At 43.1% G+C, this 18,311-nt stretch overlaps 1 protein-coding gene across 4 annotated transcripts in view; it reads left to right on the top strand.

The window, feature by feature from the left end:
* The window catches only part of VGLL4 (vestigial like family member 4), a 159,503-nt gene that overhangs the window by 108,363 nt on the left and 32,829 nt on the right, over window positions 1–18,311 (top strand). For all 4 annotated transcript variants that reach the window (XM_045990786.1, XM_045990787.1, XM_045990788.1 and 1 more), the window contains one exon: window positions 8,406–8,595. In XM_045990786.1, coding sequence (XP_045846742.1) covers window positions 8,406–8,595 — 190 coding nt within the window. The remainder of the gene's footprint in view (window positions 1–8,405; window positions 8,596–18,311) is intronic.

The following is an 18,311-nucleotide window of genomic DNA, read 5'->3' as shown; positions in this document are numbered from 1 at the left end:
TTAGAAGCATACCAACTTACAGGATTGGGGCGCACCCTAATGACCTCATTTAACCGTAATTATTTCTGTAGAGACCCTGTTTCCAAATACAGTCATATTCTGAGGTACTGGGGTTAGGACTTACAAATTTGGGGGGTACAAAACTCAGCCCACCACACTGCCCTCTTGGACTTCCCCTCCTGCTCTCTCCTCCTTCCTCCCACTTTTATTTTATTTTTTTAAGATTTTATTTATTAATTTGAGAGAGAGAGTTAGCTAGAGAGCACAAGCAGGGGGAGCGGCAGGTGGAGGGAGATGAGGGAGGTGCAGGCTCCCCACTGAGCAGGGAGCCTGATACAGGGTTCAATCCCAGGACCTTGGGGTCATGACCTGAGCCAAAGGCAGACGCTTAACCCACTGAGCCACCCAGGTGTCCCTCCCACTTCTTTTCCTTAACCTGATAAAGCATCCTGCATAGCTATAAAGAATATGAAAATGGAGGGATCTGAATGCCATGTTTCTCCTTCCAGCTCTTCTCTGGGTCAGCTTTATGACCTTGAGCAGTTCACTTAATTCTTGAAACACTAGTCTTCTCAGCTACAGTTCAGGAATCATTCTTCCCTTCTTGTAATATAAGACTATAGTAAGAAAAAAACCAGAGTTACAGATCCTATTTTTTAAATGCTTTAAAAGTAAAATATACTGACATAAGATACAGGAAAGCGCAGACAAAGTGTAATGTTTACAGGATTATTTGGATTACTTGAAATTCTGATTACAACGGGGTATGTTTCAACTCCATGTTTACTGTGTTTTTTTATCCTTAATCATATTATTAGCAGCCAGCAATATACCGTAAGCATTTTTCTTTTTTTCCTGAGCAATCTTGTTGTTCTGAAAAGACCAGAGCTGCTCAAATCCTACGCAGCTGGGGGTCTGGCCTCCCCTGCCTGGCTGACTGTACAAGAGTGACCTTTCGCTGAGGGTTGGCCTCCAGATGTGAGATTGGGCTCTGCAAGTCTCCAGCTGTGGCTTTGGGCTCCCAAGAGTGGCTGTGGGAAAGGGGTGGGGGCACGGGGAGGGGGCGAGGGGGCGCGGTCACTGAGTTGTAGAATAGATTGTAATCCCTGCTTGGCTGGCAGACACTACGTCACGTCTTTTATCTCTGCTGGCTCGCCCGGGTTTCATCGTGTTGCCTAACAGCCCTCCTCACAAAAAGAAAAAAGGGAACCAGAATGGGGATAGCCAACAGTTGAACTGTGTGAAAGAGGTTGACTTCACGGTCTTCTCTCCAGCTGCTAGTCCCTGAGACAAAGAAGTATTATTTGAAAGAGAAGGAGTAAGCCCGGGCTGCTGCCCTGCAGTCTTGAGTGTGAGAGGAGAGTGCCGCTGTTTATCTGGGTGACTCTCGCCAGTAGGGTGATGTCAGTCTGGTGGCGGTGGGCTGTGGTCAGACAGGAGACGTTTCCTCGTAGCCCAGAGGCTTGTGGGTGTGGGGTACTGAGCTGTGGTTTTACTTTGATTTAGGTTCAAACATGATAAAAGGGCTGGGGGTGGGGAGTAGAACATAAAGTCTTAAACACCACAACGATTTAGATTGTGGAAGAAAGCTTTGGAGCAAGGAAGGCTATACAGATTTTTGTAAAAAATCTACCCTTAAAAATTACAGCAAGATACTTTTCCTGTTTTTCCTGCAGTCATTATCTTCCCCTTCTCCGTAAACACAAAGACACTGCCATTTCAGCCTTGTATTGTTTGACTAATCTTCAAAAAAAAATGATAATAAACGACTTGATTTTGGTTAATTCCTCATGAGGCTTGCCACAGTCTTTTTTTTTTTTAAGATTTTATTTATTTATCTGACAGAGATCACAAGTAGGCAGAGAGGCAGGCAGGGGGGTGGGGGGGAAGCAGGCTCCCTGCTGAGCAGAGAGCTGGATGGGGGGCTCGATCCCAGGACCCTGGGATCATGACCTGAGCCGAAGGCAGAGGCTTTAACCCACTGAGCCACCCAGGCGCCCCTAGTATACTTGATTTTTAATTGCATCTCCTTCAAGGATGAGGTAAGTTAGGAATACTTAGTGGGGTCTGGTTTTTTTTTTTCCTGTTGTGTAAAGGGTGCCCTATAAAAGTTGAGTATTTCTTGATCAGTGGTTTAAGTGTAACTTAACTTCGGAAGATGTACGTTACCTAGAACAGATCTTTAGAACCGAAGTTAGGCCATCATGGCCATGTAATCAAATCGTTTAATTTTACAAATGAAGAAGCAGAGGCTAACAAGGTGGATGCTGTTTTGAAGGCTCTAAAGTTGGGTTCCATAGTGTATCCAGTCTAAGATGCACTGTTATCTTGTTCCACTAAGAATGAAACTGCCTTGTTTATTAAAATATGCCAGTTGATTGTTAAGACAAACTCAGGCTTAGCTCTATTAAAATGTAGGAAGTAAAGAGTCTTGTTAGAACCTTTGCAGGATTCTGAAACGAGGCCCCATCTTCCTGGGTCTTGTCCTCATGCCTTGCTTTTCTCCTGCTTTATTCTGACTTGAAAGCAGAATTTTCTTGTACTATTTCACCAGAATCATTTTATGGCACATTGTAAAGCTAAGCGATTATTTTTTATTTCTCTGTTAAACTTTTTTTTAATTGAAATTAATATGCTGATTCTTTTGAAATCTTGGGCCAAAAATCTTTGCTCATCTTCCGTTGGAAGACATATTTAAGAATACTTTTGATCCCTGCATTAGAACTGCCATAGCAGTTACATAATCTTTGTATCCACTGGGCACTTTTCGTAGTAATCCATCCCTAGTTAAAAATGCCAAATACAGGGACACCTGGGGCTCAGTCAGTTAAACATCTGCCTTCTGCTCAGGTCATGATGGAGGCCCCGCATCCGGGTCCTTGCTCAGTGGGGACCCTGCTTCTCCTTCTGCTCCTTCTGTCTGCCGCTCTCCTTGCTTATGCTCTCTTTCTCTCTCTGAGACAAATAAATTTTAAAAAGTTAAAAAAAATACCAAATACATTTTGAAAATTGAACATGCTTTGTTATAATCAGAATTTTTTTTTTAAAGTTAAATTGACAATTGTAGTGAGGCCAACTTGAGAAACTTGAATCACCAGGCTACTGAGAGCTTCTTTCTCCTGCTTAGTCCTGAAAAAGAAAGATAATCCTTTCTCCCTTTTCAACTACCAAGCCATTGTGAAATTTAGAATACATATTAGTTCAAGAGCAAAAAGTCTTTTACACCTCAAGGTAAGTTCCTTTTGGCGTGTTATTCTTTCCTCCCCTGCTTGTGGTCAGGGTCTGTATAAATTTCATCAGTTGTCTCTGCAACAGCCCCGAGAGCCCTTCACACAGCCTTCAGCATGCAACAGGCACTCACAACATGCAGCCCGCTTACAAGCCGAGCTGGAGCTCAGTAGAACTCTGATGAATCTGGGTTCTTCTGTAACCTCAAGCGGTTCCTTCCCTGCTTTGCCTTTTCTTAACTTAATAATATTTAAAAACAATAATCTGACTTTAACATTGTAGAGAGCTTGTAGCTCTCATAGCAAAAGGTTGAATAGATGCTTGTTCTTATGTAACAGTTCAGTGTGAAAAACCCGAGGTAGGAAAGGAACTAACAATATTGGAGGGTTTTTTCATCTACTTATAAATATGTTTTCATTTTTAGGGGTAATATTTTTTTTTTAATATTTTATTTATTTGACAGAGAGAAATCACAACTAGGCAGAGAGGCAGGCAGAGAGAGAGGAGAAAGCAGGCTCAAAGCAGGCTCCCCGCGGAGCAGAGAGCCGGATGCGGGGCTCGATCCCAGGACCCTGGGATCACGACCTGAGCCGAAGGCAGAGGCCCCAACCCACCGAGCCACCCAGGCGCCCCTAGGGGTGATATTTTTATTGAGATATTCACATATCAGTGTAATTTTCACCCGTGTAACCTATACAATCCAGTGGGTTTTAGTAGATTAACAGAGTTATGCAACCTTTACCACAGTCCATGTTAGAACATTTTCATCCGTCACCCCCGAAAGAAGCCCTGCATTCCCAAACCGTGAAAAACACCCCCCCCCCCCACCACAACAGTCACTACTGTACTTTTTGCCTATCCTGGACATTTCATGTCTGTGGAATCAGGCAGTATGTGGCCTTTTGTGTCTGGCTTCCTTCACTTCTCCTGTTTTCTAGGTTTGTCTGTAAATCAGTACTTCATTACTTTATAGGGCTGAATAATGTTCCATCATATGAATAGATTACATGTTTTCTGTACCAGTGTGTCCGTTGCTGAGCATTTGGGGTTTTGACTGTCTTATGAATAATGTTGCTCTGAACATTCATAGAAGTTTTTATGTGAATATGCGTTTTAATTTCTCCTGGTTAAATGCCTCAGCGTGGAATTGCCGGCTTATATGGTAACTCTATGTTTAACCATTCGAGGAACTGCCCAGAATTGTTTTCCACAGCAACTGCACCGTTTTGCATTTACACCAGCAGTGCATGAGGGTCCCAGATTCCTCACATCCTTGTCAACACTTGTCACTTTCTGTCTTTTGATTATAGCCCCACTAGTGTGTGTAAAGTGGTATTTCATTGTGGTTTTGATTTCTGGCTTCCCGACCGCTAATGATGTTAGACATCTTTCTTTGTGCTTATTGGCTGTTTGCATATCTTTCTTTGAGAAAAGGCTATTTAGATCTTTTCCTATTTTCAAAACTGAGTTCTTTTTATTGTTGAGTTTTGAGAGTTCTTTATATATTCTTAAATCTTTTGAAATTTCTTATTTTATGGCGTCTTTGATCTTTAACATAGCCTGTAACTCTCTAATATGGACACCCCATTGCCCCGCCTCACTGAGTCCTTCAGGCAGTGTTTACCATCCATCTACTATGTGGAAGATACTGTGCTCTGCATTTTCAAGTATATAAAATGAATTAAATGTCCCCTGCTTCAAGGAGCACAAAACCAAGTAGGAAGGGAAGTATCATAGGGATAAATTTCTGTGGGTATTCAGAAGTGATGAGTTTTAGATTGAGCAGTCAAGGAAGACAACCTGAAGGAGGTTGCATTTTAAGTGGCCTTTGCTGGTTGCAGAGGATTTAAGTATAAAAGATCAGAGGAAGAAACTGAGCGAAGGCCTTGGGGTTAGATGTTGATATCTCTGAGCTGTGGTGTCCAGTCTGGCTTAACCTCTAGGGCTGACACTTTGAGAGCTTACAAAGGGGGATACTAGGAACAAAGACTGGGAAGGCCGTGGGGCCACCTGTTGGGTATGAATGCAGAAGCAGCCTGGAGGTTATTTCATCAGTGACTCTTTGGGGTCCTGCTGGGTTGACATAGCCAGAATGCTGCCATGGAAGACTGAGTTTACAGAAATCTGGAGGATGATGGGGGTGGGGGTGGGGGTCACTAAAAGCAGCGCTGCTGTGTTTCTGGCTTGGGAACGGAGACGTGCTTTAGAGGCCAAGAAGGCCTGTAGTTGAGGCAAGGCCGCAGAGAGAAGTGTGTGCCCATATTCACCTCGCCCTCAGTACAGTGACAGTGTCCTGCCAGTGTCCCGAGTCCCAGACTATGTGTTCTCTTCAGTTTTTCTAAAATAATTTTAACCTTCTTTGCCACCTAGACCATAATCAAAGCAAATTCCAGTTTGTAATACAAGGTGCTGCTCTAGGGTCCTTGAGTGGAGGCCCCAAAATGAACGATGGTACATAACTGAGAAAACCTGTTTCTATACTTCAGCTGTGAATTTCTTCCCTTCTGTCCCTAGTTTCTTTGCTCTGACTGTGTGTGGGCCTTTCACAGTGTTTATGAGGGGATGTCACTCTGATTGGCAGAGGCCGTGGCTTCTTGCTTATAGTAAACCATTCACTCTGAACCTGAGCAGCTCCCTCCATGTCTAGGGGCACAGTTTTCTCTGTCCAGTGAGGGAATTCAAGTGTCCAGGGCCCTTCCAGCACTAACAACATGCATGGCCCTTATCGGTAGGGGATTTGGTATAGTTTTGTCTCAGCCCTTAGGGGAAAAGAACCACCTGTGGTTCCTCTGTGGGTAGTTTACCGATCAGGTTAGAAATCCCAGTGTTTCCAAAGGATTCTTGTGGACTTTCTTCGTTCTATGTCAGACACCAGGGACTTGGTCTTGAAGATAAGTGGGGCATCCACTTGATGCGCTTCAACTGTGAACAAGCACAAACAAGCTTATATTACGATGGAAACTGGGGAGTGCGGTGGGAATGTTCTAACTCAGAGTTTTGCCTTTTGCATAGCAGTGTATGCTCATGTTGTAATGAGCAACTCTTCTTTTTTTGGAGTGATTTGAATTTGTTGCTGTGGCGGCAGGTTTCCATGGCAACAGCTGTTGCTACACATCTGGCATCTGATAAAATGGTTCCCAAAGCCCAGGGGTCCACACAGAGCCCAAGTGCTCCTCATCACCGTTGAACCTGCCAAGGATGTGGAGAAACACAGGGAGGAGGGCATGGTGGCTCTATGCCATGCTGATGAGGCTCGATTTGCAATTGCTGAGTTCCTGGGGGTATCCTCAGGGTTCCTCCAAAATTTAGCTGAGCTACTGACACTTGACATTGGAAACATCCTCTCCCCTTTCTGTGGAGGTGGAGGGTACAGGAGAGGGGAGCATATTTGAAAAGAATATTTTCTGACTTATCACAATATAAATATTAGCATGACTTTTCGTTTGCTTGTGGTTTTTTGTGTTTTTTTTTTTTTTTTAGGTTTATTTATTTATTTGAGGGGGAATGGGCAAAGGGAGAGAGAGTCTTGAGCAGACTCTATGCTGAGTGTGGAGCCCACATGGGGCTCGATCCCATGGCCCTGAGATCACGACCTGTGCCCAAACCAAGAGTCGGACGCTTAACCGACTGTGCCACCCTGGAGCCCATGTTTGCTTGCTTTTTTAAACCAAAAATTCATAAATAGGAAGTAGATGACAACCAGAAATTCTACTGAATGTCTGAGTGTGGCAGGCCAGCATATGGCCTGTTTTTAGGTATTTCATTTAAAATGGAAAGTTCCAGTTTGCTTTGGGGCCAAAATCTCTAAAACAAATCCTGCCTGGAGGTGTATTATGGGGTCACTGTATATTTGCTAGTTTATATCTTGCTGACTAAATTGGCAAAAGTTTTATTTTTCCTGGTAAACATTCAGGAGCTTTTCCCTCACTCCTCTCCCTAACAAAATCATATTTGTCGTATGTGTATGAAGGAAACGACTGTTAAAACTGTCCACACATCTGTGATGATATGAAAATTAGTGGTGGCAAACAAAGATTTCCTTTCTTAGGTACCACAAGGTCTCAGATGAAATTGACTTTACCCTAATATTTCTTTCAAATTGTGACCAAGTGAAAACAAAATTGGCCGTGCCTGAGAGGCCAGTATGAATGAATAGTAACATGACAAAAGGGTTATTATTTGTGAAAAGCTTATGTACCCCCCGTATGACTTAGAAAACTAGAAGTTTTCTCTTCAAGTATTTATTATTCTTGTTTATAAATTTTAGGTATAAAACATTATAATAAAGGGTTATGTTTATTTTAGTTAATGATGAACACAAAGTTATCACTTAGTACAAAATCTTTTTAATTACAGGAATGAAAAGCTCCGAGATGTTGAATCAGATCACAATGTGGATTCTAATTTGAGTGTTTAACTTTGAAAGTGTTTGAGAACTGCACCTGTGTGTTAAGCTCATGACAAATTATATGCAGATACTTTGTGCTGATAATAGTAAAAAAAAATATATTTAATGTGCCATTTTTAGTGTGCTGTAAGAATGAAATGTTTATTTTTCATTAAGCAGTGTGTTTTCTTTTCTCTTAACATTTTGGGCAAATATGTGAATTATTAACCCATAAATTTTCCTCATTCATTAAAAAAAATAACATACCAAAATTGTAATAAAAACGTAACAGGCAAGAAAAGTGAGTTTCTAGTCATGATCTAATGAAGCCTGTGTTAGGTCATTCTCTTCTAGGTATAGAGTCCAATACCCACACATCAAAAGACCTTTGTTGTTTTAAATTGACTTTTGAGATGGTTTGTGGTCAGTACTTTTGCCCATCTGTTACTTCATTGCAACTTTTAATTTTAAACTCCACCCTGAAGAGTTGGTGAAGACATGGTAATTGTGTGTCACGATGGAGGTGTTAGCAAATCAGCACGGCGTACACCCTAACCACGCACAGTGCCGTGGATCCCTTACATCTCAGTAAAGCTGGGGGAGGGGAGAAAACGTCCTGTGCTTGGCAGTTCACCTCGCGCTCAGGCCATGTTCCGAGAATGGCAGGCCGCCCGTTCTGTTGCCAAAACTTTCCACTGGGAGTAGTTTTGCAAGGGGTGGGCGGGCAGGCGGTGCACCGAGGTGGGGGCGTTTCACCTCCTTGGTGATGACATCATCTCTCTTTGCGTAGGTGAAGCTGCTCTCAGGGGAGAACCCAGGATGCAGACCCTCCCTGTGGCGTCTGCCCTCACCAGTCACCGCACAGGCCCTCCGCCCATCAGTCCCAGCAAGCGGAAGTTCAGCGTGGAGCAAGGGGACGACGACCTGGACTGTGAAAACGACCATGCTTCTAAGATGAGTCGCATCTTCAACCCCCATCTGTGAGTTCCTTCTTTCTGAAGTGCAGGCGTTCTGGTGGTGGCTTCCGCCGGCTCTGTGCTGGGGCCGTGTTCTCTTGCAACTTCGTGCCGTCTGTGAAGTGAAAGGGTGAACAGTGCTTACCTGCCAGGCGGGAGATTAACTGTTTTAATAACTTGAGAGATGACATCTTCTTTCCTTCCAGATTATTTGTATGACTCTGTGTGTGTGTGTGTGTGTGTGTGTGTGTTCCCCATGGATGTTAGCTTTCTCTTCCAGCTTTTGAGCAGTGGTTGTCTGAAGACTGCCTTTTCTTGCCTGTATCACTGATGGTTGGTAAGAGAATACATCTTTGATGAATGTCTTACGGGCCAGGAAATGGAAGGAAAGGTGAGCCCCTGAGCAGACATATGTAAGATGTTTTGCTTAGGAGTCTAGGCTTGTACACAGTAAGAAATATAGTAGCGGGGCACCTGGGTGGCTCAGTCAGTAAAGCGTCTGCCTTCAGCTCAGGTCATGATCTCAGGGTCCTGGGATCAGGCCCCACGTCGGGATCTCTGCTTAATGGGGAGTCTGCTCCTCCCTTTCTCTCTGCCTCTGCCCCCCTCTCATGCTTGCTCTCTCTCCCTCACTTTCTCGCTTTCTCTCAAAATAAATAAATCTTTAAAAAAAAAAAAAGTACAGTAGCGCCCCCCCCCCCCTTATCCGAGGGGTATATGTTCCAAGACTCCCAGCGGATACCTGATACATAGAGAGTACCAAACCCTATATAAGCTGTGTGCTTTCCTAGACATAGATACCTGTGAGAAAGTTTAATTTATAAATTAGGCACGGTAAGAGATTAACAACAACAATAATAAAATAGAATGATTATAATCATATACTATAATAATAGTTATGTGAATGTGGTCTTTTCTTAGAGTAACTGTTGTACTATATTCACCCTTCTTCTTGTGGTGCTGTGAGATCAGAAAATGTGTGGTACTGGGAGGTGAATGACAGAGGCATTGGGATGGAGCATTCAGCTGCTGTTGGCTAGAAGGAGAATCATTTGCTTCCAGGCCACAGCTGATTGTGGAAAGCATACTGTAGAAAAGCAGGGGAACGATTGAATTAATTTTCACCTTGTGTATATTCAGGGTATAAACTTGAGACCTTCCTAAGTGGGAAAGATGGCTTTTTGTGTTTACGATAAGTGCTGCTCGTCACTTCTGGTATGTGAGCCTGTTGTAGCCGTTAGAGCACTCGGCTTGGGGCTGGGCCTCCCTCTGCCACCAGCATTCTCTACAATCATGACAGGAGTTGCTCCAACTCTCTGGCCTCAGTTTCCTTATTTGTGAAACAGAGGGGTTGAAATGAAAGTTTTCTGAATCCATACAGCATCCCAACGTTTACATTAGGAAAATAGCTTGCTTCTGTGCACCTTGTTCTGGCTTCCACTTTTCACTCTCTTCTGAACACTCACGCTCCACAAAGGGAGTGGAATGCCTTTTCCCATGTTCTCAGCGCTTGGAGCCAGCCAGCCAGATAGATGCCCGGAGGGTCTATTCTGGTAACTGTGCAGGGAGTCAGTATTGTCGGAGTGGAGGAGCTTGTCAGAGGGGGGTGAGATAGCCCTGATGATGAGAAGGTGTAGCTTTGTAGATTCAGGTTAAAAGATCCTACTCTTTTCCCCCTCCCTGGGCAGGAATTGATGTTTTGTAATTATTCACAATGCTTGGCTTCCCAGTTCTGATTTCTGAGGATGCTGCTGCTTCTGGCAGGAGTGTGACTGCTCAGAGAGTTCCTGTTTTCTCATTGGTGGAGACCCTGCGTAGGGAGAGGCCGCCGCCAAGGCCAGCAGCCCCGTGCTGCCTCAGCGCCCCAGTCCCGAGCATTCCGTGCATTCCAGCCTGCTCGGACTGTTGTGTTCAGTCATAAGACATACTGACAGAGGTATTTATCCTCAAATAAATCACGGTAGTGTTAGTCAGAGGCTGAGCCTGCAGTCTGGAGCCCTGGAATTTGCTACAATCAGGAATCCAGCAACAAGGCACTGCAAAACAATGAGCTCTCCCAAATAGGGAGAGGCTCGTCATGTAGGTTCTGGGCGCTCAACTGTTTGTTCGTTCTCTTGTTACTAGCAATTTCTTCTCCTCTGCCTCCTCTTTCCTGAAACCCAATTAGGAGACAGTTGGTCTTTTTTTTTTTTTTTTTTTTTTTTTGGAAGCAAAGGGGAGGTAGCCCTGAAACAGTGTATTTTGTGAGCAGACATGCCTTGGTGTAAATTGCTATTCTGCCACTTAATGTACCTGGGCCCACTGTCCTTCTTTGTAAACTGGCGGTGATACACCTGTCAGGAGCACGAGAGTCAGCATGTGCGGGGAGTTTGGTGCAGTTTGGTACTCATCGGATGGTAGCTATTACTTTTATTATTGCTAAGTCCCTTATTCTGATATTGATAACAATGATAAAGAATAAAAATACTACTATGGTGAATCTAATGCCTGAATGTGTCTGAATTGCACTCAGAATCTGGGCTCAGATTTCAGCTTCTTTATCTTTTGGTGGAAGTAATCATAGTTATGTCATCATCGGATGATCGTAATGCCTATTGCAGTGCCTGGCGTCTAGATGGTAAGCACTCAGGCAAAGTCATCATTAATATTATTATTATTATGTTAAAACAGAAAATGAGGGGTGCATGGGTGGTTCAGTTGGTTAAGTATCTGCCTTCAGCTCAGGTCATGATCCCAGGGTCCTGGGATCGAGCCCCACGTCAGGTTTTCTGTTCCACAGGGAGTCTATTTCTCCCTCTCCCTCTGCCTGCCGCTCCCTTGCATGCACTCTCTCTGTCAAATAAATAAATAAATTCTTTAAAAAAAAAAAAACTAACAAAAGAAAATGATTTTGTAACTCCTTGGGTCGTTGCAAATATGATCTTGAAGTACAGATGACTATAAATTATTCATACTATGTTATAATGAGGACACTATAAATAATTTAAAGTGTAAATAATAGAAATAGAATTGCTGGGTTTCATGTGCCTCTCACAATTGACATCATCACACAGTTCTAAGCAAGTAGAAAGAGCAGCGGCCCCATGGGCCATACTGCTTAGACTTCTAGGTGATCAGCGTGTGGTTTGTTCATTCTTCTGTCCCTGTTCTCCTGTGATGATTATTTGTTTCAGTAAGGGTAACAGTGTTTCTATTTGTATCTTATAAGCGTGGAATTACAGATTTTATAGGCAAATTGGAAAGATGCTGCATCTCTCTTCATGTTGTACTTACTATTGTTGGATTTGAGGGAACGTTGCCTCTTTGAGCTATAAGGGTGTTCCCTCCTGTTTATTTGATATGTCTAAGGAGTTTTCTTAAAATAATAAATTACAAATTGATATTTCTTTGGAAAAGAATGGCGTAGTATATTTATCTCTTTAAGGAAATTACAGAATGATTTTTTGCTTTTATCTTCTTAAAACATGTTCATGTTGTGTAGTGAAAATGTGTTTTGTTTATCTTATCACTGAAGAAATCACAATAATTCTGGGCATGGAGTGTTGTTGAAAACAGTTTTGACAACTAAGAGAGTTTCAAAGATGCAAGCCTTGGCTGCATTTCATTAAAATCATCATATTGAGATACTTTTCAGTAGAGAGGAGGAGAGGTGGGGTGTCTCCGAGCCAGAATAGGAAGCTACAGACAGTGACTAAATTTCATCTGACTTAATCCAGGGAGGAGGAAGACAAAGAAGAGAGATTTCCATAGTGATTTCTCCAGAACTTGCAAACTGAGAATTCCTGGACTCTTATTCCAACTCTGTATAGCCTGGGTCATTTGAACTCTTCATTGACTTTCTTGATGTGGTGACTCAGAGAAGTATTTTTTTGTTTGTTTTTTAAGAAAAGTGTTGAGAATATGAATGTTTAATTTAGAAGTTGAAAGATACTGTGTCGCTTAGAAAGAAAGTGGATTAAGTAAGGTATGGGGGCATGGGTGTTGGAATTCCTCTGATGGAAATGTCAAAAAGTAATTTTTTTCTATGACCCTGGTATTCAGGTGTGATCTGCTAAGGAAGAGTTCTCTTACTGTATCCATGACCCATATGGACTCACGGAGTACTTTAGCTGGCTCCTGTGTCCTCGTTATGGGCCTTTTATTTTTTTTTTTAAGCACTTCTTATTTTCTGGCAAACATAATCCTCTTGTAAGCTACCTGTGCCGGCCATGGAATCAACCATTTCTCCAGAGGACCCTGGTTCCTTTTTGTGGCTAATAGGATTTAGAAGCCAAAATCTGGGTGCTAAGTATTTTTATGCTGTCATTGCCTTTGTCTTTTTGTTGTTGTTGTTATTGTTATCCCAAGCTTTTTTAATTAAAAAAATTTTTTTATTGTTATGTTAGTCACCATAAATACATCATTGGTTTTTGATGCAGTGTTCCAAAATTCATTGTTTATGTACAACACCCAGTGCGCCATGCAATATGCGCCCTCCTTAATATCCACCGCCAGGCTCACCCATCCCCCTGCCCCCTCCCCTCTAAAACCCTCAGTTTGTTTCTCGGAGTCCACAGTCTGTCATTGCCTTTAGATTTGAGTTGTTTAGTATTATAGACACTAACTAGATGTGACAATTCAAATTTTAAATTTAAATAAAGTTTAAAATTCAGTTTTTCTGTTGCACTTGTCACGTTTCATACTCAGTAGACATATTTCAAGCCCAGCAGCCACATGTGGCTAGTGGCTATCCTGTTGAACAGCACAGATATAGAATAGTTCTACCATCACAGAAAGTTCTGTCAGGGGAAAGAGCTAAGAAATCATGAGTTCATGTTACTATTCCCAGTGCTAATCCCAATTCCACAGAATTCTTCCTCACCATCCCCCATTCCATATTTGCATCTCCCTGTTTCCCAGTAATATATTTACTTAGTGTTCACTCCTGTGGTTCACATACCATAGTTTCAGAATTGCTGTGCCCATACCACTGGGAAAAACAAACCCACCAAGAAGAGTTCAAGATTTGCTGGCAGTTCATTTTTTGGTGCTGACTGCGTAACAAAGTACTTGTAACTTTGTAGTCAGTTGCTTCCTCTCCCCACCTTTCCTTGTTGTGTTAACCAGGGTATATAGTTGGGTTCATTCATTTCTCTTTGCATCTAGCTGTAGATCCATCTTTGTTGATTGTGTTTTATTTATTTATTTATTTATTTATTTTTTAAAGATTTATTTATTTGACAGAGAGAGAGATCACGAGTAAGCAGAGAGGCAGGCAGAGAGAGAGGAGGAAGCAGGCTCCCCGCTGAGCAGAGAGCCTGATGTGGGGCTCGATCCCAGGACCCTGAGATCATGACCTGAGCTGAAGGCAGAGGCTTAACCCACTGAGCCACCCAGGCGCCCTGATTGTGTTTTATTTTTGAATATGTAAAACATTAACATGCTTCTAAAAGTCAAAACTGTGTTAACAAGTACTTGGAGGACTACTTTCCTTTTGCTCCTTCCTCTTGTAGGCTATTATCCTTCTTGTGTTTCTTTTTGTTAAAGTTAAAGTAAGCAGATACACAAATGGTTTCTCAGTTCCCCATCTTTTTCTTAACATACTTTATATGTTCATTTGAGTTCTGGTGTTTTCATTCAACCATATACGGTAGAAATTTTCGCATGCCCTTCCTTTTCCTAGTTTATGGCTGCATAGCTTTCCATGGTGTGCACATGCCAGAGGTCAGTTAGCCAGTCCCCTTTATCTGGACATAAGGGTAATTTCTAGCATTTTATAGTCCTGATAATGCTGCAGTAGATAAACTTGTGCATTTGTAGTGCTGTAAAAACTCTTGAAGGCAGACAGTTGGTGGAGTTAAAACAACAGGCTAAATTGATGCTGGTTTTGTGACCTGGTTTGGGCTGCTTGGCTGAGAGTTCTGTGCTGAAGAGTACAATCTAAGGTGACTTTTGGAAAGAAAGCCATGTTCAGCTCTGTGTGTGTGTGTGTAGGTATGTATAGGGTTTGTGTGTGTTAAAGGTTTGCCATTGAGCAGTTGAGTTGGTCATCTGTGAGAGAGAGGGAGTATTTATTGAGTGCTAACTGTATGCTCATCCTGTGCTCGATACTTTAAAGATATTATCTTACTTTACTCTCATAATAAATAGGACCCTTTAAGACAGGTAGGGATGTGTGTGTGTGTGTGTGTGTGTGTGGGAGAGAGAGAGAGAGAGAGAGAGCGAGCGAGCGCACGCTCTGTTACTTAGAGAAGCAGAAATTGAGACTCTGAGATAATTGTGGTCCAAAGCAGTGGAGCTGGGATTAGCCCTGTTGTGTGCGAAACCAAAGGTCATTTGCCAAAACTGTATTTTACCCAAGGCAGAATTGGATGCATCTTAAATACGGACATCATATATTTATGACACTTCACCAGTGCAATGTCCGGTACATGGTAGGGACTAAGTAATTTCTATGTTGAATTGAATTAGACCCATTTGCAAGAGATTGTGCTCCTCTTCCATCTGGGGGAGGCATCCCCTTGTGATCAGTGCTATTAGTTGCAAAGTAGTTGCCCCTGGCCTGGGATGGGGCAAAACCCGGTAAGCTCACACTGGGATCAAAGCCACGGTCTCTAGGCTTGTGCTCTAACCAGCCGGGTTTGCCGCAGATGGAGTTAGCAGTCCACACTGAATGGGGAAGGGCTAGTGAAAGAAAACAGTGCCTCTCCTCACGGGTGGCGCTCCTCTGAAATACTGTCCTGGTGTGAAATGTGTCCCATGCTGTTGTCTTTGCTTCTGTGGCCGTTCTTTTGAAGTCTTTTCTCAAGCCTAATGTAGCCAATTCTGCTTTCTCTTTGAATGCATATGCAGCCTCTGGGCTCCTCTGTTTCCTCTGCTCCTCCTTTTCCTCTGTTTCCTCCTTCGGTCTTTGCTTTCTCCTTCCCTTCACTCCCTATTCTTACTCCTCCCACCACCCCCCTGGCCCTAGTTGCCTACTCTTCCCTCCATAAGCATGAATAGAAAAGAGGGAGAAACAGACAAACTCAAAACCAGTGATTCTTTCAGCTTGACAGAAGGCTGGAGGTGGCCTTTGAAATTAAGTCCTAGTCCTAGAAAGGAAACTCAGTAAAACAAAACAAAACATAAAAACTTACTAACTACTGGCTAAAATGGGTTTGGGGGTTTTCCTCTGGGTTTTATTTTTGCAGTGAGGTTGATTGTGTAAATGGTTCCCTCAGATGTTCTGGAATACCTGTAGTTTGTGGGGTCTGTGTGTAAAATGCTTGGCAGCGACCTCATGCTCCCTTTGGTGATGCTGTGTTTCTTGTATCTCTTTAGTACCTTTAATTTGGATACATATGGACATGCTTTGCCAAGAGTTTATTCCACAGACTCCACGAAAAGTGATGAGGGTAATCCTTCGTTTCATATTAAAACTAGACCCTGAGGAAATTGAGAAGTTGGGGTTATTTTGGTACCGTGACCCTGCTGGCAGCTGGGACTTGGTCAGGTAAACAGTAATACATACTTAGAGACAGCACGAGTTACAGATGTGTTCACGTCCACATAAGCCTTAGAGGGGGCACACTTCACCACCGAGAATGGTGACCGCTCGGGATCTGCAGCATCCCCAGAATCATGAGAGCTTTTCCCTTAGGGCTTTTTAGTAACAGTGAGGATTGATTATTGTATACCAGGCACTGTGCTGAGCACCTCATGGGCATGATATCACCCCATCCTCGTGACCCCAGGATGTGGATGCTACGATTATCCCTCGCTTACAGATGGGAAAACTGAAGCCCAGAGAGGTTCTGTACTTGGTCAAGGTCACACAGCTCATTAATAGGTCACTGGGCCAGGAATCAAAACCCAGGCTGTCTGATCCCAGAGCCAGATCCTCTTGGCGAGGACGGTACGTTTACATTAATAATGTCAGTATTTAGTCGCTCTGAACCATCTGATACAGAACCCTAGCACCTTTTGGTTTTAGACAGTCTTCTAGTTAAGCACTCTCAAAATGCTACTGATGATGCTTTGGAGATGGGAGGTGGAGACTTCGCTTTAGCAGTAGCCAGGGTGGGGGCACGAGGTGGTGAAGAGCTGTCAGTAACAAGAAACTCTGTAGTAACAGTAACAGTAACTCTGCAAGGCAAATCCTCTCTGAGCAGTGATGGGTCCCTTTGGAGATGGCCAAAGAGAGCTGCCATTTAGCTTCCCCAGAAGAGGCTTGAAATGATGTGTCTGTGCAGCGAGCGCCCTACAGGAAGGCATGTGTATTTGTCTATTTGTTCATTTATGCCCAGAAAAGTGCCTTTTTTTTCTTTTTTTAAGATTTTTTTTGTTTATTTATTTGACAGTCAGAGATCACAAGTAGGCAGAAAGGCAGGCAGAGAGAGGGGGAAGCAGGCTCCCTGCGGAGCAGAGAGCCCGATGTGGGGCTTGATCCCATGACCCTGGAATCATGACCTGAGTCAAAGGCAGAGGCTTTAACCCACTGAGCCACCCAGGGGCCCGAAGGAAAGTGCTTTTTAAAGTGTTTTAATTCTTGGGGGATGCCTGCGTGGCTCAGTTGGTTAAGCATCTGCCTTTGGCTCTGGTTATGACCTCGGGGTCCTGGGATCGAACCCCACATTGGGCTCCCTGCTCAGCGGGAAGCCTGCTTCTCCCTCTGTACTCCCCACCCCCCAAACTTGTGTTCTCTCTCACTCTCTCTCGCTCTCTCAAATAAATAAAAAATCTTTTTGAAAAAAAAATTGTTTTAGTTCTTGTTTAAAAGTTCTAACGCAATTTTAGTGGGTTAGAGGCACAGGCCAATAGTAACTTTAGTATAACGGACTTACAGTGGAACAGTGTAAAATTTGGTTTAAGTGTATAGAGACACATATAATCCTTTTCAGGATCCCGTCAGGATCAGACACAAAATCCTTTTCAGATTTCATAAATCAAATGCTCTTGAAATAGAATCCCTCAAACTATCTGCTGTCTCTTCTCTCCCACATCCTTCTTGGCGTCATCCAAACTTGGGACATTTTAGCCTTGAAATATTCAGTATTTTTCTGTAGTTCTACACACAGCCTTATAAGTACTCCCAAAAGTGTTCTGGGGGATTCAGGAGGATATTTTATAGCCTTAATTTTAGTTATCCTATATAATTAACTCAGAAACCGAGATAATGTTAAATTAGGATTTAAAAAAAAAAAAAACTTTCCCCTCTACAGACAGCAAATAGGTGTATTTACTTTAAAAAAAAAATTAAATGAGAAGGGAGCCTGGATCTTTAGTAATGTTTCGCATTTGGGAAGCATGTTAAGAACCAGTTCGTGTGAGACTGCCCCTACCACGGTCATTGGAGCTGCAGGTCAGCCTCAACAGGGAGGGACACGGAGCTGGTTTTTTATGGCCGCCCCTGCTCCCTGGTGACGGTAAAGGCACATCTGTGTGTTCCGTGCAAGTGTTTTGCTAATGAAGTGTGGTACCTTTAAATAAAGGTCACAGGCCTGACCTGTGTTGTGTGGGTTGCTTGTTTGTCAGGCTAGAGGCATTTTCTCATTTTCACAGTTCAGCCGAAAACAAAGACCTCCTTATCCGAGCAGGGAGCTATGCTCTTAAAAGCTGACATCAGCCTTTTCCCAGCAGGCATCACTTCTGCCTTAAGAGTCTTTGCAGAAAGCTGGAAAGGGAGATACCCATCCTGCTACTGGTATTTTTTTCTGGCCAAATAACACACAGAGTAAAGAAATGCCAGGAGTGCCAGGAGTCAAAGGAGCAGAATCAACATT

This window comes from Meles meles, chromosome 20 (assembly GCF_922984935.1).
Source record: "Meles meles chromosome 20, mMelMel3.1 paternal haplotype, whole genome shotgun sequence".
NCBI classification, from domain to species: domain Eukaryota; kingdom Metazoa; phylum Chordata; class Mammalia; order Carnivora; family Mustelidae; genus Meles; species Meles meles.
This window is presented reverse-complemented; position numbering and strand designations above follow the sequence as displayed.